This window comes from Rhinichthys klamathensis, unplaced genomic scaffold (assembly GCF_029890125.1).
Source record: "Rhinichthys klamathensis goyatoka isolate OS25496 unplaced genomic scaffold, OSU_Roscu_1.1 h1tg000006l_1, whole genome shotgun sequence".
NCBI classification, from domain to species: Eukaryota; Metazoa; Chordata; class Actinopteri; order Cypriniformes; family Leuciscidae; genus Rhinichthys; species Rhinichthys klamathensis.
In genome coordinates this window covers 5,654,282-5,677,902 of record NW_026606559.1, presented here as the reverse complement: position 1 = coordinate 5,677,902, position 23,621 = coordinate 5,654,282, and the positions used below count along the sequence as shown (strand labels likewise).

The 23,621-nt window shown below is 37.7% G+C and overlaps 1 protein-coding gene across 1 annotated transcript; it reads right to left on the bottom strand.

Moving 5' to 3' along the window:
• Positions 1–18,465: 18,465 nt before the first annotated feature.
• sox4b (SRY-box transcription factor 4b) lies at positions 18,466–21,980 on the bottom strand. The gene has a single exon (XM_056257719.1). It carries the CDS (start codon positions 21,426–21,428, stop codon positions 20,292–20,294), a length of 1,137 nt encoding a protein of 378 aa, XP_056113694.1. The 5' UTR covers positions 21,429–21,980; the 3' UTR covers positions 18,466–20,291.
• Positions 21,981–23,621: the final 1,641 nt, after the last annotated feature.

The window sequence follows — 23,621 nt, the reverse complement described above, 5'->3', positions numbered from 1 at the left end:
ATGTGTCAAGCATGGCCGAAAAGCCTTCCAAAAGGTCCAACTGGCGTTTTTACGATAAAGGCTTGCTAAATAATATAGCTGACATTAAAGGCTAACAAGTTCTTGAAATGCTAAGCATTCCGACATTACATTCAGTTTTGGAGCACAGAACAAAAGTAGACAGAATAAACATTACTATAATGTTGTTTTCAGGCATGCTTTCATTTTGTTGCGGAGCTAGACGAGGTTCCTTGGAGATGCCTGCTTGAGTAAGGCAAATCTGGGCTAAATGTGACGATGTGAATGACAAGTGACCTGCAAAACCCAAAATGAAATATACTCCAGGTTCAGCCAGTTTGGCAGCATCAAATAACAAAAGGCCAAAAGCTGAAATAAGCACTATAATTGAATCTCTTGCATTGTGGACGCACCTGAATGGACTAACTGAAGTGGTGTGACAAGTACTGACTAACATCATTACTATCGCCCTGCTTGAAGGTGAACGTGACACAAATGACCTTAATTTGTCAAACGTGAGACTGGATAGACAGACTGGAAAACAGTAACACATGTGTTTGATTCTCTGGTGGGATACTGTCCTAGTAACCTTTGACCCCGCGATGTCTGCAGACTGACACAGGTCATGATGGCGACCGTCCAGAGCTCAAGCGCGGACTGAGGTAACTGTGCATGTGATGAGAGCATTTGGACTTCAAAAAGCCCAAGCTTGGGGAATTGAGTTTAACTGGGCATGCAGTCCATCCAGTGAGACCAGAGAAGAGCTTAAACCCACGCTATACTGCATACACTCTCAGTCATTTCAACACGCTTGACTGAGCTTTAAAAGCTTTTGATCTAAAGGCTTCTGCTTAAATAATTGAACTTTGTAGACAATATCAGTTATGTCTGCATAAAACGTTCAGTTATTATACATTAATATTACTAATTATTATACATTTATGATGTATAAGTTCAGAAGTAAAGTGCTCCTCACACATGTTCATTCACTAGTGTTTAAAAGCATCCCAGGATGCAAATCATGATGTTGGTTAATGAATGCTCAGAGTTAACAACATGTGTTCTAAGAACGTTTTGCTAATGATCCCATTAAGTTTTGTATTTCTAAATGTACATTCGAAAAATATTTTATTGTTTTTGTTTTATTGGTTTTTTTTAAAACATATTTGATCATTTTGCAAGTATGAATGATGCTTTTGAATGTTCTCTGAACCATAGTTCAGGTAACAAAAACAGGTAACACTTTACAATAAGGTTCATTAACATTGGTTAATGTATTAACTAACATGAACTAACAATGAGCAATACATTTGTTACTGTATTTGTTAATCTTTGTTAATTTTAGTGTTATAAAAATAAAGCTGTTCATTGTTTGTTCATGTTAGTTCACAGTGCATGAACTAATGTTAACAAGATTTTAATAAAATATTAGTAAATGTTGAAATTAACATTAACAAAGATTAATAAATGCTGAACAAGTGCAGTTCATTATTAGTTCATGCTAACCAATGTAGTTAACTAATGTTAACTAATGAACCTTATTGTAGTGTTACCAAAAAACATTAGACTAACATAACGTCTAAATAAAATGTTTCAGAAAAACGTGATGTATGAATAAAATGTTTGTGCCAATATTTTGATAATGTTATTTAAGAGATAACTTTGACTGGAAGAACAATTGTTGATAACTTTTATCAACATGCCAGAACTTTAGCCAAAGTTCTGAGAACATTCCCAGTTCTACAGTTTTCATGCTGTAGAAATGAGTCATTTAAAACCCCTGGGCTTGATAACACATGCTGATGTACAGGAAATACACACATTATGTGTGTGTTTGAGTCTGGACATCAATGAAGCCACATGTATTCATTTTAAATTTTACACACTTTTAATACACAAACAAATGCCTTAAACTATGATAAACACAAATATTTGTAGTTAATTAGACTCCTGCTTGTTTCAGCTTTTATTTATTCATATATTCATGTATTCATGCAATAAAAATGATTTTACATTGTAATTAAAGCACACGTGTGACTGTTAGATTTGCGTTTCTTTTTTATTTACACTAATAGCTCTAGGTTAAGTTTAAATTGCAGGTCTTCTGTCGGATCAGTTTGATTTCTAAGGGACTGTTGTGACTGATGGATCCCTTATTAGGCATAATATTTTATGTTTTGAGTTCATGAAGAGCTGAGAGAAGAGCACAGTTCACTGTCTGTTTGCCATCTCATGTCTGCTCAGATCAGCTGTTACAACACAGAAAGTCTCCACAGCAAACAACCATGACCAGCAAAGTTAAGCAGAGATCTTGAACATCCCAGAGCAGTGCTGTTAGTCTACCAGCTGACGGAGAGACGCTTCCTGACTCACATTCCACAGCGACAGAGTCATTCCTGGGGATTTGCCGACCCAAGGCAAGCATAACGTGGATGGATGGATTTTCCTTTGTGAATATATGCAAGCAAGAAAGAAAAGCAAATACCACAGGCTTGTCATGTTGACTTCTTTTTAAGTTCCAGCTAAACGTTAAAGGCCAGTCCTCCCTCAGCTTTTTTTTTTTTTTTTGAGGATCTGTGTTTGGACAGTTTATAGTAATAAAATCACTTACATTTTGTACTTGTCTTTGCTTTGAAATGAGGAAATAACTGAAAGAAGCATTTGAATTCACTTCTGATTCACAGCCTCTGAAGTTTTTAATCATGTTACTTTGTAACTTCTTTAAAGAATAATGGCAGATTAAAGTACTTTTGCAATGTCTCAATTCTCAATTCATTTCAGTCGAGGTAGGAGTAATGTCTAATTCATTTAGCCTGCTTTATCAGCACAAATACACTTATTTGTATATGTTTTGTACATTCTCTAATGCCTGTCTGAGTTATTTATTTGCACTCATGTCATTCCAAACCTGTTTTTTTTTTTTTTTTTTTTTTTTTTTTTGCAGAACACAAAATATAGTTTAAAGAGTGATGGAAACTAAACCGTTTTGGTGAGCATTTGGGTACCATTAACTTTCAGACAAAACAAACACTAAACATATCTCATTTTGTGTTTTACAGAAGGTTTGAAATGGCGTGAGGGGGGAGTAAATGATGACAGAGAGATCTTTTTTGGGCGAACTAAGATTATCAGCACCTGCTTTAGCCTTATGAATGACATATTTGCTGACGTCTGTTTCACTTGGGTTGGTCACTTTGAGGTCAGGATGTTTTATTCTCATGGAATCTCAGAATGACTCATTGGAGGTAAATTCCCAATACTTGCAAACCAGGAGGAGTGACCGGATGAACCGCTGACAGAACAGACACGCTTCCCCAGCACGCTGCTTCTCTGCCTGTCTCGTCCTCTGTCTCTCTGTCTTTCTGTACTCATTCGGCTCCTGAACTCTCAGCACAGTTAAAACGTGAAAGACTAACAGAAAAACACTTTGCATGCGCTCTCTGCCAAGGACGGATGAAGGATTGTGAACGCAGCCACATGCTGACGCCAACCGCACAGAGGCATGACGATGAAGGACATTTCACAATTTGCGGACAGACTGATTCCCTATTTGAGACTTTTTTGTGTCTATGTGCAAAAATAGCAATGTAATACCATCTGTGCTTTCATCATGAGAGCAGTGCGGCTTAAGGCTTTGTGCTCATTTGCATTACACCACTGAAATAGAAGTAATGCGATATTTCACAATGCTTTGATCTGAAAACAATGGTTCTCAACCCTGTCCCTTCAGCCCTAATCAGGTCTGATTGTCATTAGCAGAGAATCCAACAAAACAGACACTCAAAAGTGGACAGGTTTGAGAAACACTGGACTCCTGAATCTCCACAGATGCTGCAGGAGAAGCTCCAGGTTCATCACATTAACTATCAGCATGATCCACTAACCACAAACACAGCACTTATTGTCTTCACACAGGTGTCCAGACACATGTGACCACCCTGTAGCACACATCTGACCTAGCATTTACAGATGTTGAAAATAATTTCATGAATAGCACATTTTTCACAGTTTCCTCCAACTAACAGGCAATTATGTTTTTTTATGGGGTTTTTTTTAAGGACTCAGCAGTAATGGCCCTATTTAACCCTAGACTGCCAGCTGTCAGCAAAGCCGAATGAATCACACTGTTAGACCGGGTCTAATCTCAAAGACAGACAGATGAGAAGAAATTTAACTTGACTGCCAATGCATAGCGTAAGGTATTTCCAGGGCTGCAGTGTTTTTTTTTTCTTCTTCTTCTATTTCCTTTTTAACTTTCACAATAACAAAAAAATCAAGAAGCATGGCTGATAAAATAATCAGAATACCACAATTTAATATGAGTATTTAACTAGTGTGTAGGCAACGAGAAATAATGCATTTGGATACATCTTAGTGCTCAGACAGAACATGTTCACTTATCTCTGGGCGACAGGCACGGAGAGCTAAAACTAAGCCTGCTACTCCACTTCATTTCACAGGCTGTGAGAACCTAGAAGGTACGCTGTCAGGACAATTGGTAATGCTAGTCTAAATGTGGAGCTTTTCCAAAGCACATTGATATGCAGAAGAGACTGTGAACTGAGAACGAGGGAAAAAAAAATAGTGATCTTTTTACGCCTATCCTGTACGAGCCGCAGGAGTGACATCAGGCTCTCTCTTTTCATTGCTGCTTATTGAATAATGTGGATGAAAAGGACCAGGTTAAGAACAGTCACTATGAAGCCAGCCCCATCTGCTATTTTCTAGAGAAGAAAAGAGTGAATATTGCTGGTGGCCGTCTTTACAATGCAACATTTCCTTTACATACGCCTACATGTTATATGTGCAGAGTGATTGAAACTGAGTACTTGATTGTATGTCTTCATAGGATGATCATACAATTAATAACACAACCACACAAGCCCAATGCCCTTTTTCTAAATCTAATTCCATCTCCAATGCAACTATTAACTATCTCATCTTAACCTGCACCTTTATGCAGCATGCATAATACTCTCTGTTTTAATACGAAGCTCGTGTCACACCAGTGTACTTTTGTCTGCTTTCCTCTGCATTACTTCATTTCAGAGCTGCGACCTCCAACATGGACAAAACGTGCGGTGGGCGGGGCCGCTTCTCTCGCCTCGCGTTTAATTGGCTCGTATGATTCCCGCTCGCGTTTGATTGGCTGCTAATGACATCATACGGAGACTAATGACATCATAGTTGAGAGCCGCCGTAGGGCGAGATGCTTGGCTGGTCTCGACGCAGTCTGAGCTCACTCAATCCTCGACTCGTGGTAAAGAGTCAGGGGAAGATGATGGGATTACTCATTTGATGAAAGAAATGGCTGCAATGCGGCTCTAAATGTTTTGCCCGTGGATGCTGAAATCCAGCGAGTCGCAAAGACGCTGTCCAGCTCCACACGTGCTGAAAAAACACTGTTGCGCTACATAAACCGCCTTAGATAGAACTGAAGCTCTCCTCGACAGTTTCTGATGCTTTCAATCATGCATGATTGACAGACACAGCCCTGAATGACCTCATCACTAACCCCTGCGCAATTGTGTTGAGGAAAAAGTTGGATTCTGCCGGTCATGCCCGAGCCTGATGTGTACAGGAACCTGCCTGTCTGCATTAGACCAGTGACAAAATGTGCTAAGACCTTATAATAACTTTATTTGATGATATTAAAAAGCATTATTCTGTTGTGCAATGCTCATTTATGTACATTCTAATGCATATTTAAGCAGCTAGGAATTATATTCTTAGCCTATATATTTTGTTTATTTCTAAAGGGTTAAGAAATGCCTTTCAAACATAGGGTACTTACCTAGTTCGTGCATTGTGTCAAGATGTGGAAAGTAATCGTTCTCATTATGAATAGTCCAGTAGTAATCCAGGAGGAAAGCAATATTCCACAGCAAATAAATAATTAAATAAATCCTTAAATGGTCGTCCGTTGGAAGAAGTTATCCAGTACTCATTGTTCTGATGCATATGCATAGTGGCCTATAAGATCAAAGAAAATGGTTTTAGGTTCAAAGAAGAAATTAATCCAACTGTTCTCAGCTCTTTTTTCGCTTCAGGCACAGATAAATACAATAAACATGTCCAGTATTAAAAAGAGTTTAAAAGATAGGCCCTATAAAGTCTTCGAATGCAGGTAGGCTATAGGCCATTAGCCGTTTTCACATATACTGTAGCAACACAATAAATCGTCCTGGAAAAGTTGATTTGAGAACTCACATTAAACAATTTAAGGTAAATTAAACTACATTTAAATTTTTGGTTTCCTAAAACGTTTTAGCTTCAACTTTGGATTGGCATGTAGCCCTATTCATGTATTATTTGTATGTTTGTTGTACACCTGTTGTGCATTTTAAATGAACACGTATGTTTAATGCATTGGATTGTAAGAGCAAAAGATGGAGAATAAAACAAAGATATTACAACTTTTTCCAAAAGTGAACTCCTTTTGGTCTCCAGAGTTACTGGGCAAATTAAACGTACAGGCAAATGTCCATATAAAAAATGAGCGGGTATAAAACTCGAAATAAAAAGTCAAATAACCACTTCTGAAATACGTTCATGACCTGTTCTGCATGGAAAGTTGTCTTTAAATAGGCCTACCTAATCTTTTTTTTAACATATTATGGGGTAAATGTTAAATAATAACATTTCATGTTATTTCATCTTCAAAAAAAAGAATACACTGAAACAAAATTGTTTCAATAACTTCAATAACATATCCATCAGTCCTGATGGATATGTTATTGAAGTTATTGAAACAATTTTGTTTCAGTGTATTCTTTTTTTTTTTTTTTGTCAAACTTTTTACCATTCGTTGCAATATCAGACACTTAAGCAATGATGATGAAAGAGATAATTTGCGTTAAGTTTCCTCATATTCTTTGGTAGCTGCAGAACAAAGAAACTCCATCGTGCCTTTCTAAGTTCTGTAACAAAGGACTGAGAGCGACTGTTCATTGTACCTGTTGCTCGTTCACACAATCTCAGCATTTCGTGGTTAATATGCATCAAAATCACACTCAAACATGATGGCAAATTGCACCAAATAGCATTGAATTAATGGCAAATTATTTAATCTAAGAAACATTAAAAACACAAGTATGCAGAATTTATCAGTAGGTATCATGCGCTTATAATTGGCTATATCTACTTCGCGATTAACTACTATATTATCTTACCGATCAAAGAGATCAATGCATATCGCTCTACTTGTAACTAAACTCGTCTTTCATTTAATATTAATAGTGAAATACTTTGCATGCGTAATTTTCGGTCAACTTCCTTCGCCAATCAACTTTTGACAGCTTTGTCTTCCTGCGTCATCCTTAAGTCCCACATGAGCCAAAAATGGAAAATAACTCTCAACCCTTTTTCTCCGAAATACATCCTCTCGTTTTTGCCTTCCAATTTCTTCATATTTCATCTTCATTTATAGTTTGAGCATCTAGAGTCGCCCTTCAAAGCGCCCCGCTGAACAAAGGAACGCTCCTCTTGCTTTGTGTTCAACTTTGCGAGCTGACGCACCAACTCTTGGAGAACTTTTCAAGATAAAATTCATAAACGAAATGCAATTTGAGCGCGACACAACCCCGATGGGAGCATGCGAATAACTCACCTGAGCGTTTTGCGAGGTCTTGGCGTGAAGTCGCGTGCACGGAAAAAACTTTTCGAATGCATATTTGGGTTGTGTTGATGGGTCCCTTTGTCTACACGTGTGAAGGGGTTCTTGGCCGCGCCTTGTTCATTTCAGTTCGAGTCCCGCCCTCTACATACAACTAAATAACAACAAAGAGAGTAACTTAGGCTACTAGAATAGCTATTCGTGGGTGCTCGATAAATGCGTAAATAAGTGATTGTTTTGCTCTCCACGATACAAACTGCAACGGAGGAGCACATTTGTTTCTACAATTCAATCATGTTTTCCAAGGATTTGTGCCATTTGTAATGTATGGGCTTTTAATAATTTTAAGTAGCCTAAAGATATATCTGTTTTGTGTTTTTGTTTTAAAAATTGACACTGAATGGTTATGACTTTATTTTTTATTTTATTTGTAAATAGGCCTATTTGCAGTAAACTGCAGTGCACTAAACACACTTAGAATGAATATATATTTCCTGTCATAATTCCCAAGTCAAAACAAAAGGTTATATGGGTTATTTTTCTAAATAGCTATGAAAAAGTATTCGATAAAAAGTTGGTAACCATAGCAACAAGGTTTTGGACGTCAATTTTGCCATCATGTATCACTTTTTTATATAATATAGATTATTTACTTATAACAAGTAAATATAACTTTTTTTGTAAAAAGTAAAAAAGTTATATATATATATATATTGATTAAGGTATTTATCATCATAATAAATATTATATAATTATTATATAATTCGAACTTCTGAGTGTCCTAAATACTGTACTTTTTTGGTGCCCATATAGCAGAAAGAAACAGACAACGGTCTTTTTTAATACAGTTTATTTAAATGTAATCTATCTAATATTGGCCTAGAGGGAAAGGTCAAACGTCACACCAAACTGACTTCAAACATGCTTGTTCAATGCTTGGTGTTTTGAGTAGCCTAATGGATGCATTCCTAAATGCATTAAAAAAAAATTAAATGAAGGCATGCAGTTGTTGGGCAAATTTTGACTAAATAAAACACGACAAAACAATTTATTATGACTAGGCATTTTTGGAAAGTACTTTAATGCACAGTTACCATGAAAATCCAGAACGCGCACCGAGGTAAAAGGCATTTGATTTCATTATCTTTTAAACCACTAGATGGCAAAAAAAATTCAGCTCAGCACTTTTCTTAACAACCGATTTTGATGATGCATGTGGAAGTTGCAACGCTATCTCACGACCAATTCGTACGAATTCGTACAATTTGTCTAAACCCCAGTGAGTGATGGGTAGGTTTAGGGGCGGGCCCAGCTGGCATTTTAACGTCGAGTCACTGTTGAATCAACGTCAGGTGCCAGTGTTGGATAACCATTGAATTTTGTTTAGATTTTGCAAATCAGATTGCAAATTGGATTTTGGAACAACGTTATTTTTCTACTGATATATTTCAACAAAATGTTTAAAAGTCATGGTTGTAAAAATAATGTTGATTTGACGTACAACAAAAAAAAAATTTATATTTCTATGTTGAATCCGTAGTGAGTCAACCACACAACTTCAACTATTTGGTGTTCAACGTTGTTTTAACGTTGAATTAATGTTTTTTTTTCATAAACTGACATTATTTCAACCACATTTAAACGTTTAATGTCCGCCAGCTGGGGGGGTCAGGCGTAGGTCATTCGTACGAATTCATACGAATTGGGCAACAACTCGTAAAATATGCACGATTTAGCAAAAATCGTACGAATTCGTACGAGTGAGGTCGCATGAATTCGTACGAATTAGCCACCTCGTAAAATACGTACGAATTGCGGGATTTGGCTGATCCTTGGTGCGATCGCGGACAGCAACGCAAAGTTGATTCTGTGCTAATTTGATCTAATATTTAATGTTGTTGTTTTTTATGTTGTTGATTTAAATAGCAAATGAGAATCGATTAAATTAATGTCTATATTTTGAGACAAGTCTTGTTAAAGATTTTCCGTTTTGTTCAAGGTAATTAAAGAAACAGTCTTTCAAAAACGGAAGAATATGTACAAGTATGGTATGGGGTAAAAGGTACTCCTGCTGTCGGGGCTTAAGGCACAATAATTAACATGATAATAAACAGACGCTGACATAGATAGATGTCATATATTAAGTTGGCTGTCCATTATATTCATAATGAAACCATCATATTTAAAAATATATTCATAATTTCATACAATAAAATATCATATTTATTTGTTACAACTGTAAAGCTTTATTAAATTGTTATGGGATCCCATTCAATGCTTTCAGAATCTTTACTTTTTTCACAATTTTGTTTCTGTGTTTTTTTTTAATTAACATGATAGTATATTGGAAAATGATTAAGAAATGAATTATTTTATTTATCAAAACAAACCAAAAAATAGTACAAACTTTACCAAAGTGATTGTTTTGAACAAGTAGCTTATTAACTTAGACATTATTAAAAACATAATGTTAGCTAAAGCATTTGTATCAATACTTTGTGCCGTTTGCCCCATGCTGGTGAGCCCCGTGTGTGAGGTAAAAGGCCCACCTTGCCATTTCATCCATTTCTAAGATTTTTAAACAAACAAACCACTTTTATGATTTATTATTCACACAAAATCTGTTGCTCTATCAATGTTCAATAAAAACATATAAATTGTTTGGGTGTAGATGACATACGATTTGAGTAATATTATAAATTCTTAGATATTAAAAACTCTCTTTATGCAAATGCAGCAAGTTTCCTCAAGTATTTTGAGTAATGAGTCAGAGTTTACAGCACAAATTGGCTCCTAAACATAAATGTTTACATATTGTACCATTTGGTTGCAGATGCCACTTATTTTTTGTATTTTGTCACTTATTGCAATGAAATGTATTCATTTTTCTAGAAACAGATGCAGTTTCAGAACTGTAAATACTGGTGATGTTAATATTTAATATAGGAGAAAAAGTAAAAAGATGAGATCTGACAGCCTCAAATGTGCATTTTCATAACTCATCATCAGTTATTATATAGAGCTTTCAGGCGTTATCATTAAATGCAATGACAACAGAGCCAATCTAATAGTAAGTACCAACAATGTTGTGTAACAGTGACAGCAAAGTGCATTCTTTTTTATTCAAAGAAACACTGCTAATTCCTTTTTAAGCTTACAATGTTAGCAAATTGACCGTTGATAATATATAATTATTGGTTATACTGAGTGATAACAACAATATTTAGTATAAATGTAATAATAAAAGATCAAATATAACCAATAGCTTACAACATTTGAACAAAATAGAAATATCTCACATGAGTCACGAGTCTTATATGGCGCTTTTCCATTACCAGTACCAGCTCGACTCGACTCGACTCGCCTTGGCTCGCCTCGACTCGGCTCGCTTTTCGCTCCGTTTTCCATTGCAGAAAGTACCGCCACAAATAGTACCCGGTCGTCATAGCGACGGCTTTCGTTCCTCGTTGCCCCATCAAGCTCTCGCTGGATCCTCTCTTCGGCAACCAAACAAAGGAATGTCTGCACCTCCTCGTTTGACCACGGCGTATTCTTCCGAGTTGCCATAATAATAGTAGTAAGTTTAGTAACTATCTCTGGCCAAACTATTTAAAATACTCCATCTGGCGCGTGCAATGATGACGCAGATTCTCTGTGACCAATCAGCAGTCGGCATTGTTTTCACGTCACATTTTAGTATCGGCTTAGCTCGCCTCAGCTCGCTTGGAACCTCGCCAGAGGTGGTACGAAAAAAAGTACCCGAAAGCAGGTACAGGTACAACTTTTACACAGTGGAAAACCAAACAAAGGCGAGTCGAGTCGAGCCGAGCCGAGCCGAGGCGAGCTGGTACTGTGTAGTGGAAAAGCGCCAATAGATTCACATGCATCTTTACATTATACATAGCATAAAAAGTTTATTATTATTATTTAAAATGTTATCAGTTAATGATGATATTGTGTGACTGACCAAATGTAAAACGTGTATATTTAAAAGATAGTTTAAATATTATAGAATATTATAAAAGACGTGTTTTTGCACTTTTTTAACTGATACTGTATGTTGTTTACAAAAAACAACATGTTTCTGCATTTATTTCAAATACACTCTACAGTTTGTATGTGCCACACAAGACACACATTGTGGGTGAAACATTTAAAACCACCCTTTCAAATTATCCTTAGTGCTTTGGTTGTCCGGACAAAACCTGAATATTCTGTCTTTATACCCCATAATGTTTTAGTTAATAAATCTCATAAAAGGTGAGATCAGCACACACACCAAACCTGTATTACACTACACTAACAAACTGTTTGAGTTCAAAGGAACTTCATTTAAAATGCAAAGATCCACCGTATTTCAAAAGAATGGGAATGGTAGAGGGAGGATGTTTCATATTTAAACATTTCAGTGCCACAGTGTCCAGTGTTTTATGGAGAGCAGTTTTGGATCAATATTCCTACCATTTGGATTTGTTCTCCCTATTATTATTAATGGTACTTACATGAGCACAATAAACACATTCAGTACAGAAAGGAAACGTGTATAAAAACAAAATCATGTTCACAGTAAATTAATCTTGTTCAGTCTCAAAGATTGTTAACAAATAAGCACATAATCTAAATTCAATATGATATAATTAGCCATTGTTTTGTCACTGAATTGTAGGCTAGTTCGTGACAATAGTACAAAATGATCACTTAAAATGTATTATACATGTTAGTGACTGATACACAACAATCAAGAAAACCAGTACAAATGTAGCTATTCTTGCATCAATAATGTCACAGTACTTTTTAACTTCTATTCACGGAAGCAACATATCAGTAAAATAAATCAAATCTTTCCTCACTTTAGTACAGCAAATTATATTTGTAGGCCTATATTTGGCAACACATCATGAAAGATACTATAACCGTTTAGAGACTGGCTCTTCTGTCATTTTGTAAGGCAATGAAATGGAAAAACTGGTGCCTTTTTTCTTCTAGTGGCTGTCAGGAAGTATCTTATGAAAGATAAACCTTTTTCTTTTTATAGAGGATACAGTAATATAATTAAGCTGCCTACAAGACAATGACTGCACCCCCGCCAAACTGCACTGCACTGTAAAAACTGGGAATGGCGTCAATTAATATTTAATAATCAAACATTAGTAACATATACATAATAAAAAAGACTATTTGTAGTTTGGAATCACACTGAGCTGACTTCAACAAATTCTAGTTATTTATTAATAACATTTTACTCAGTTTTGTTTGAATAAAATCAGCTGTGAATCGTTAAGTAGAATTTAATTATATTTTATCAGGAAAGTCAACGATGCAGAAAATTGGTAAATGTTACTCATTGGGAGGTCTTTGGATTTAATCACCTCACACTTCCGGTCCAGCTATTTTCAGCCACATGATGGATCGTCAACATTTCAGAGACTGGCTGCCATTTTCCCAAAGGTAAGACTTGTATAAGTTAATAATCATTTTACAAGGAGTTGCTGTAACAGTTAGCAGTTGAACATTGTTTTGCATTGCTGCAAGTTATCCAACATTCCAACTTTATTGGTTGAAAGTAAAAATAAAGATATGTTAACTTAATGTAAAGTAACAGTGATTCTGCCTGCTGTTTCGACTAAAAGCGTGGTAATTAATGACTGAAAAAGTAACCTAGTCGTTTAAATATCACAATTTTTTTTTCAAAGTATAACGTTATAGATAATGGCCTTTAAGATACCAGCTATGTTAATCTACTTTTGCCAATTTTCCTGGCATCGGCCTGCATCTCCACCCCTCCCCAAGCTAGCTAACGTTAGTCTGTTTTGCGCACGCCTGGATGGTGTGCTAATCCCAAATTCACAGAGGCTCCATGTTAAGTAATGTTAGCCACGCAGTTTCAAGTCGCAATTCACGGTAACATACAATGAGGCACAACGGGAGATGGCAAAAAGTATGCATTAAAGCCGGTTTCAGCACGTGCTGACAGATTACACCGGCGAGCTACGTCTGAGGTCACTAAATTAGAGCATGATGTGGACTTGTGCTGCCAGAGAGAGGCATCGTCCGTCTGTTTGCAACAACAGATTTATCATTTAACACTATTATGTTAGCATTTCATGCTCAGTATATCCTCATTCTGTCATGAACGTGTCTCCACAAAACAGAGTAAATAACTAATTTAGGCGATTGACCTTCTTGTAGAATATATAACACCCTTGTAGGTTTAAAAGACAAATTATTCAAACGTCACATCACTGTATATTAGGAATTTTCTTTGTCAGGTTCACTCTTTATTCTTATTTGCATAGTACATGTTTCAGTGTTCTTAAGCTTTAATAATTACTGTTTGTTTAGTTACTCCTTATGTTTCCTCTTATGTATGTGTAAAATACAATTTCAAATTAAATCTAAGCTCATTTATCATTTCTTTTCAGATGCATGAAGAAACTTTGACTGAAATTTATCAATAGGTATGTTTTTGACTTGTATGAAAAACAAAAAAAAGCTGTGATACCACATTTCACATGTTGATTATTACTATTTCTTGTATCAACATTTCCTGGTTAAAAGCAGATTACCTGCAGGTTTTTTTTTCAATTATGTCCAAAACCTGTAGTTCCAACTTAAATTTGAAATTTAAACAGCAGAAAAAATAGAAATACTGATAACATGTCTCATAGACATACAATTAAGTTATGATAACACATTGTTTGTACATACTTTTTCACATCCTAGTTACCATTTAAGGGAATTTTATTACGTTGACACTAATTAAGCAAATTTTCTTTAAAATGGTTTATTGCAAAAATTAGATGTCAGACAAAAACTTAATATTTAACATATGTACCTGAAATCAAAGGTGTCCAATCTCTTACATGTCATGATCCATCATTTAATTATTAGACCTATTAGACTCGTTTAGCGCCAGTTATCACTCAGTTCTGTGTACTTACTGCTTAAAGGAATACGTTGAGGAACGGCTAGTCTGGCTCTGTCCAAAAAATTTGCCTACCAGCACATATAAAGCTCACCGATTGACATGTTATGTCTTGTTTGTTTAATCCATACAAAATCCAAGGTGTAAAAATTGTGTGGTTTTATGGGAGTTCATATGCACTGTTAGTTGACACCTAAGACATTTTGTTTAGCAGTAATGTAAGCCACCTATTGTTAAAAGTTGCAGCTTTAAGAATGTTTTATGTCATTAAATGATTTTTACATCATGAACTTGAATTATGTTTATGTTTGTCATTTCAGGCTCCAAGCAACCCTAGCATCAGCATGACCAGAGATGTTGTCATTCGGTGTTTGATGGTGTATCTTGGGGAATCCACAGATCACCTCTTAAAGGAGTATGATGTAAGTTGACGAACATGTTAAAATATAAAGAAGGTGATCTGTCTCATCTCTAGGGCTGGGTGTCGACAGCCAAATTGCTTCGACAAGTATTAAAAAGTGCCTGGTCATTCTGTACCAAATTTGATAAGGAGTAAATCTCATCAGCCAAGCCAATATGCATGCAGCATGCTTGTACTACCAAGATCTACCAAGATGCTGCTCTTTGGCTGGCTAAGGTTAACTTAACATCATAGATGTGCACCAGGAAAAAGACTACAGTATACAGTACTCCCAGAGGGTCACTAGGTGACCAGCCTGTGTCAGTGAATGTAGAATAATATGTGTGCAATAGATCACAAAGTGCACAGACAAGTGCTGGGAAGAAATTCATTTCTGTAGCAATGAATGGATTTAATTTAGCCGATTTAACTGTGACTAAATTAAGACCATCATCTCTGGTGTCATTGAATTGTTTTCATGTGGTGGTCAGCTGATTAGATCCTTTTTAAATTACCTGGCATGAAAATATGCTTATGGAAGTATATTATCTCTGATTTTTTTCTGTAACTGAAGTAAATCATGTGCAACAGCCATGATAGCCACAGGTTTTCTTGTCCAAAGGGTTGAAAACAATTTGGGAGTTGTTGAATTAGAATCTTCTCCTTTGGTGGTGCAGTCTGAAATACCCAATGTTGTTGCTTTTTCAGGACGCTGATAAAGACAGTGTGTCACAGGACCTTGCTGTACAAAGGATTAAAATCTACAACATCAAGCCTACTACGCCAGAGGGTCCTGATGACATCGGTATCGTAGTAGAGGGCGTGAAAGTTCTGACTGCTCTGGGTAACTTTCCAAGGGCTTGCTCATGGTCATTGGCTTGGCATATGCAGTGAATCTTGCCTATCCCAAGGAGCTCAGGTACACGCTTGAAGTCTTCCAGAAACTCCTCCTTGAGCTGGATTGTTCAAAGCTGTCCCCAAAAGTGAACAGCCTCAAGAATAAGCTACTAGCTTAAGAAAAGGGACCCTCGCAGAATGAAAGGGGACAATTAAGTCACTGTAACAACTGTCACACGGTTACCCACTCACTGTGAAGGAACTGCAAACTGTTACTGAAGGAGACCTTTGGACTTTCTGATGAGTTCAGTCGTTAGTGTTCGGACTTGGAATTTGAAGATTACTTTACTCTTCATAAAAGTGACCAAATTAAACATAAAGGCACCATAAAGATTGTTCACGCTGCCCTGATTGTTCTTAACTTTCTTCCACTTGATGAATGTTTGGGCATTTTCTTTTTCAACTGTTAAGTAACTGAAAAATATTGATTTTCAGTGCAACATGGGGTTGTTCAGAAATATCAAACCAACCATACTCATTTGGCATTGTGTTTTTGAATTTATATTGCCACAGGCAGCTGTTATTATACATTGTGATTCCTCTGTGTACACCATTAAACATCTTTTAATTGAGAAATTTGAACAAATTCATGTGATTGTTTAAGTGAGACCTATTTAAGCAAAAAGTAAATTTAGGCTAATGGAATTACTTGACCTTATCCCAGGTTCCATGTGATATTTTAATCAATTACTATTAGCCGTTTGAATAACATAATGGCCCTGACGATTTCAATTGGCACATGTAATAAAATATTTTAAATGAAAATGTAAGAAAAATTTGTAGACTAAAAACTGCCATAATAACTGTCATGGTCATAATTTAAATGCAGTAACAGGACTAAACCTTAAATCACATCACAAATCACTGGAAAATTTAAGCCAATGATGTAGCAGAAATTAAACACCATTAAATGAACAAACATTTATTAACATCCGAATCCCAAATGCCATTATATTGTCCCTATTGTACGCATACATGTTTTCTGCCTTTGTTTTCTTAGTCTCTTTCTGTGTTTTATTGTTGTATTTTGACATTTTGCACTAAACAACTTGAAAAATGTCAGATAAACATGTTTAGAAAAAAATTGACAAATAAATGTTTACCTGCTGTTATGCATGATGATTTATTAACCCAATTTAAGTTACCTGTGGCACCAAGAAGGCATGATATTGAGTGTATTATACATAGAAAAATTATGGCAACAAAGTGACATCCAATATAATTGAATAGATTTAAAGCAATGTGATACCAATTAAAACTTCAATTTAAACAATTCATTTAGGTACGGATAAATATGAAACGCAGAATAAATGTGTTGAATTAGGCAAAAATGTGCTAAAATATTAGTTAATATAACTTATTTTTATCCAGATATTTAGTAAATCTAAATTCACTTCTCCTAGATATTTAGTAAATCTAAAGCAATTTCTCCTAGATATTTAGTAAACCTAAATTCACTTCTAGATATTTAGTAAATCTAAAGCAATTTCTCCTAGATATTTAGTAAACCTAAATTACTTTTGCTCAGATATTTATTAAACATAAATTGATTTTCTTTGTGAAACTGATTTGGATTTACTAATAATATTTTGGCTTAAAATTTTGCATGCTATTACTAAATTCAACACATTTTAAGTGTTGCTTTTATGAACATGTACTCATTTTTTTTGGTTTAAATTTAGTTAATTTATTCAATACTTTTTAATCAAAGATGTAGAACTTAAAATCTATTCAATTATATTACGTGTCACTTTGTTGCCATAAATTTTTTAAGTAACCATTGGTCACATTTTTTACAGTGTGAGAGTACTTACAATGTAATATCTATGCTTTCTTTCGCTGCTGTCCTCAGAGACAGGCAGGTTTCTCTCCGCTTCTTGTCTGACACCCCTCCCTCTGGAGAACAGATCTGGCCAGAACCCCTGCTGAGTTGTTCTTTGGGTGCTGTGGTAACACCCACACTACCGGCGAGAGGAATGTGCGCAGATTGTACAATACAGAATATCGTATTGGGCGTACAATAATAAGCCTACCACGGCTCTTTGCATGCGTGTTATTTCCAATGTCATGTGTTTTTTTTTTATATGCATTCTTATAATCCCATATATTGTGCACGGATGTTTTATGGCAATCTCACAGAAATACAGGGGGAATATAAGGGCAATAAACGATGAAGGTTGTGTTTGGTGGTGAAGGGGCCGATAGCAGCCCATCCCCCTCTCTAGGAGCCCAGACTGTCTGGAGGAGGGGGAGGGGAGATGCAGTCTGCTAGCTAGACAGCCAGTCACTGAGTGCATGAAGCCACATGGATCACCTTTCAGTGTAAATTCATAATCAAGGAGCATCTGTACTCCAGTAGCCTGGCACATGCACATTAAAATTACTGCCACCGAGGCAAGCCTAAGTCTTGTGCATTGACCCGCAGACATTTGTAAACTTGCTCAGATATAAGAGCCACTTACAGTATAAGCAACATGCAGCTTGCACAGCTGCTGTTATGTGAGCGTTAAAAAATCGTTGAGGCAGGTAATATGTGCTTTGCAAGTCCAAACAGACAAGGCAGACGGTTCATCGGGATCAAAGGTGACACGCCCACTTATGCAAATGAGGAAGTGAGTCAACGGAGCAGTGTTTAGGGTTCAGTTCCAGCTGAGTTTATTTCCTTTATGAAAAAGTTCTGTACAGGAGTTTATGAACAGTCTGTCAGGCAGTGACTTGACACAATAAGCTGGCATGAGATTTATGGCATGATAAGACAAAACAAGATTTCTACACAGCATATTGCACAGAATGGGTGAAAATAAAGTTAATATATTTCCAATGTATATATAAAAATCCTTAACAACCATCTTGAAATGAAGTAGCTAAGCAAGAATGTTTAAAGATAGCCATTCTAGTGCCTGTCGAGATAAAGCGCAAAAACATACATAAACACACAATCTTTTTGCCTATGATACAGCTGTACAAAGATGTTTTTTTCTTGCTTTTTTAACACAACAGCTAAAAACCTGAATCGGAAATACAAATCTATGACACCATGCCTTAAGATACTAAACAATTAGCTATAGGCCTACTTATGGACAAGTATAAAAGATTAAATATTCAAATACAGCGAGGAACGCAGTACATAATCGTCGCGAATCTCAAATGGACCATTTTGAATGTGTAACGATTTTCCATCCAGTGGTTTCTCAAGATATAAAACGCCAAGAAAATCGCTCGTGTTAAAGCTACAATCTGTTTAATTCGGCACGCTCAGAGAAAATGTAAAAAAACGAAGCACATGTTGGCTTGAACTGGGTTTTGGAGTGTGTGTCTTTAAGACGCCTGCAGATTGAGACTGTAAACATGAAACAGGAGGTCGGTTCAGAGACCACCGACCACCTGCCTCTTCAAATTACGAAATCCAAAACAGAGATTTACACCTATGACACCCCCCATTTATATATATTTTTTACAAAAATACACTGAGAAAATAATCAAACGTTTCCTCTCTTTAAGTGTCAAAAGTCTACATTTAAATATAAAAAAACAAAGGTTAAAACTCTAGCCCTTCTTCGGAGAAGGAGACAGACAGATGGGAGTGTACAAGAACATAAAAATATGACGAACTGTTTGGCCAGTGGCCTATATAAATACATCCATATAAAAATGGCATCTGAAGAACACAGAAAAGGAAACAACCATGACAAAACTTAACAGTATTTCTCAATAGTTTCAGAAACTTAAGAGTTTTGGTCCTGAATTGTAGAGAGTAGTATATAAAGTTCAGCACAGATTTGAGTTTGTATTTGAATCCTGAAGTTAAGAATGAAAACAGCTGGTGATTTTTTTTTCTTCCTGTGAGTAGGAAATCAAACATAGCGCCATCTATCCATGTAAATAATCCTAACGTTAGTTAAACTGTTCGACAGTCTTACAGAATTCTCAATACAAGAGAGAGGACAGATCAACATGCGTTATTTCCCCCCCTTTCTTAATGTAAAAAAACCTGTTTGTCCTTTGTCAACCCACCTTGCCAATAAATCCGCCATGCTGAAAAACAGCCTATATTTCAGTAGGCTACCTCTGTTAAGCAATAAAGTCCATTAAAGTTCATAAACGTCTCTTTTGATGTAAAAATGATTAAAACAGACGACAGAAGCCCGCCTTCATGTACGTGCAAATCAATCGGTTTCCAGTTCAGAAAGTGTTTTCTCAAGCACTCCTCGTGAATTTCCTCCTGTCGTCTCGTGCCGAGCACGGGGAAATAACTTCGGCCCTCTCGCGACAAAATGTTTAGCGGCACTTTTCCATCCTGCCAGCGTTTCACGAAAGCATCGTGGCTTTTGTTTTTTCAGCGCTTTGCCGTTGTCTCACGCGCGGGACCCCTCACATGGTGGCTTATTTTACAAACACACTTGTCTGCTATCCCTTTTGTTCGGTGTTCTTCCTCAGAAGCATGTCCTCAACTTTCTCTAGTTCAAAACGTGAGCCGTGAACACCAAGTTAGAAATGGTCGACTCCAACCAGTCCCCTGAAATCATTTCGCTCACCTCAGGGGTGCAGTAGTCGGGGAACTCGAAATGTGAAGCCCCGGATTCAAATTGCATGTCAAAGTCTCTGTCCAGCACCGAGGAGCCGATGCTTCCCATGGACATGCTATCAAAACCCGGGCTCGGGTTAATGTCCAGCATGTCGTCGTCGAGTTCCTCGTCGGAAGAAGAGGAGAACTGGGATGAGGACGACGAGTGTGACGCGGACGGAGTGGGTGAAGACGCTCGCATGCTGGTGTACCTGTGGCGGTCCGAGGACGAGCTGCTGGGGGAATCAGCGCCCTCCTTGCCGCTCGTCGCGCCGTCCTCGTACAGGCTCAGCGGGTCGCTGGACTCGGCGGAGCTGCTCAGGGTCGGACTGGCGGGCACAGCTGCTGAAGACGGGCTTATGCCGCTGCTGCCTCCGAAAATGTAAACCCGCTTTGCCTTCTTGTCAAGAATTTGCTTGGAAGCTGACGCCGACTTGGATTTGTAAAGAGAGTGGTGATCCGCGGGTCCCTGTTCGGGAAACGCCGCCTTCGCGCTACCCAAAACTATTTTGTGCGGCTTGCTGGTTGCTCTGGGGCTCCCATTCTTTTTTGAGGACGGTTTCGACCCGGCACTCGTGCTGCTGCTCCCGCTGATCTTTTCTCCCTTCTCGCTCGGTTTGGGGCCGCCTGACTTTACCTTTTTTCTCGGTCGGTACTTGTAGTCTGGGTAGTCTGCCATGTGCTTGAGTCTGAGCCGCTCCGCCTCTCGGATGAAGGGAATCTTGTCGCTGTCTTTCAGGAGCTTCCAGCGCTTGCCAAGTCTCTTGGAGATCTCCGCGTTGTGCATGTCCGGCGACTGCTCCATTATCTTGCGCCTTTCGATTTGCGACCACACCATGAATGCGTTCATTGGTCTCTTGATGTGACCGCTGGGGGTTTTGCACCAGCCGGGGTCAAGCTTGTCACCCCCGGATGCCGTGAAACCAGGGGTCGGAGAGGACGCCATGTCCAGATCCAGCGCGCCGGAATCGGAGGAGTCCCCAGCAAACAGCGCATCGGGGTTCTCCGTGCTGCTTGTTTTCTGGACCATTGCTACAGTCTGAGAGAGAGCGCGTGAACTCTCAAGTCCAACGTGTCGCTAAAGAAAACTCAGTCTGAGAATAGTCCTGAGGAGAGACGAGGCGGCTGGTGCACCACACTCTTTCTGTCGTGCTTAGTGCAGTGGCTTTGTGTGTCTAAAGTTTTGTTTCGGGGCTTTATCATATAGTTCAATGAGCTGATACAGTTTCCGATTTCCACAGTGTCCGTGCATCCATTGATAATGTTGTATAACAGTCGATGAGCAGTTGAAAGTTTGTATATGAGCGCAGCTATGCGAAAGCTCAGTGTTATGGTCTGCGCTGCGATGCAGCCAAAGCTCTGTTCAAGTTTCGGAAGATATCTGACTCCTTCTGCATATCCTTCACCCGTTAAACCATGCGGGAAAACCATGTAATGCTAGCAACAAGGGTCCGTCTCTTAAAAGCAGTCTGTAAGTTTCAACAGACTTCTATTCTGCCTCATACAGCTTTATCCGTTTCCAATGGTATAATAGCGACAGCGGCCAGCCAATCATAGGCTGTTTCTAGCCTTCTCTGCGCCAAAACACGCCCACTCTCTTTTCATTGGCTGAAAAAGGAATCTAATAATAATCAGCGCGTGCAATGAGCAGCTTTGGGTCTGACCTCATTCCAGTATACACGACAAACTTAGTTTTAAAGGTACACGATTGTTATTATTATTTTTTTCGTTTTTGCTTGTAGACAAGGGAGGTCTTCGAATGCATATAAATACAGACACTTACTGCTTTGAGTTAGAAAGTGAAGCTGGATATGTTTTATATCAGATAAACACATTTACATTTAAAGAAACAAAACAGCCATTACATTAAAAAAATGAATAGCCTATGGTATGATAAAATAAATGATAAAAATGATAAAGTATCATATCCATAAATAAATTAAAGCTTTCTGTGTATTCATCAATATCTGCCATCAAGTCAGCTCATTTCTCAAGCTCATTGCTGTGTGGGGCTATACATCGGCAGACACACAGTGTAACTGAGTCCGGTCTCGAGTCTATGCGCATTAATGTTCTGGCTGAATCGGAAGAGGGTGGAGCCGCTGAAAAGCCGGGCGGTCCATTGTTACAGAACGCACGCCCCTAACCCCCTAAACAAAACACACAAACAGCAGCAGTGTTCATTTTCGAAGTTCAGGTTGAGCAACACTCTCAACATCTCGTCAAGAGAACCTAACTCGCTGAATGCACTGACTGGAACAAGTTTACACCATTCGGACCCCTTCCTGCCCATGCGCCAGTGTTCAGTGGTGCATCACGGAGATAAGGAGACTACATGTTCATGATTAGGGCTAGAGGTCTACAGTCATACACGATTTGTTATTTACCCCGAATCTACCAAATCTAGTACTAATCCAGAAGAAACACCGGATTGGAGTGACGCTAGATGGCAGAGTGGAGCCAAGGGACGCGTTTCGTTTGCTTTTAATGCAACAGAATGTTTGTTTTACATCCTTGTTATTATTTACCCAAAACATAGGCTCAAGCACGAGATCTAAAAAAAATGATAGTAATGTCACGGATTTCACGTAAGGATAAATCAGCAAAAAAGTAGTTTTGAGCATTTCACTGTGGTTTGTGTTCATGGGTCATGAATTGTTAATATTAAATGTGAATATGAATTTTTCAAACCCCCTCAAGAGAAACCAAAACGATACGTAGCTATATCAGAACACAGATGGATCCACATTAATCCAATAAACCTTTCTCTCATACATGACATAAAATTACATAGTCGTTTTCCTAAAAATAAGAAATAAGCATTGTTATATCTCACAGTTGAATCTCTGTCTTTTGCGTGTTTGATTTGTCTCGGTGTAAAACAGCCACACACACACGCACACACGAATCGGCTCTGCAGGTTTTCAAAACTTCATCTTTATTAGAGTAGTCTAAAGCACACATATAAATAAACGCATCATGGATATATGTAAATAACGATGGTAAAACGTGTTATCTTTATGCCCGCGGGGGGTTGTTTTGCATATTAGACTTTATGGCTTGTGTTGGCGCGTGACGCAACTGAACAGCTCGCGACTGTAAACGTGCAAAACGCCAAACAGCAGGTGCAGGGTGTCTATAACACACAACAAAATTATAAGTATAGTCTACTATCCGATTTATTGGCAGTATTATTGCTTGGACACTGGCATATCCAGTAATC

Bases quoted from the DNA above. Each gene is read 5' to 3' on its own strand.
- sox4b (XM_056257719.1), bottom strand. From the start codon at position 21,428: ATGGTCCAGAAAACAAGCAGCACGGAGAACCCCGATGCGCTGTTTGCT.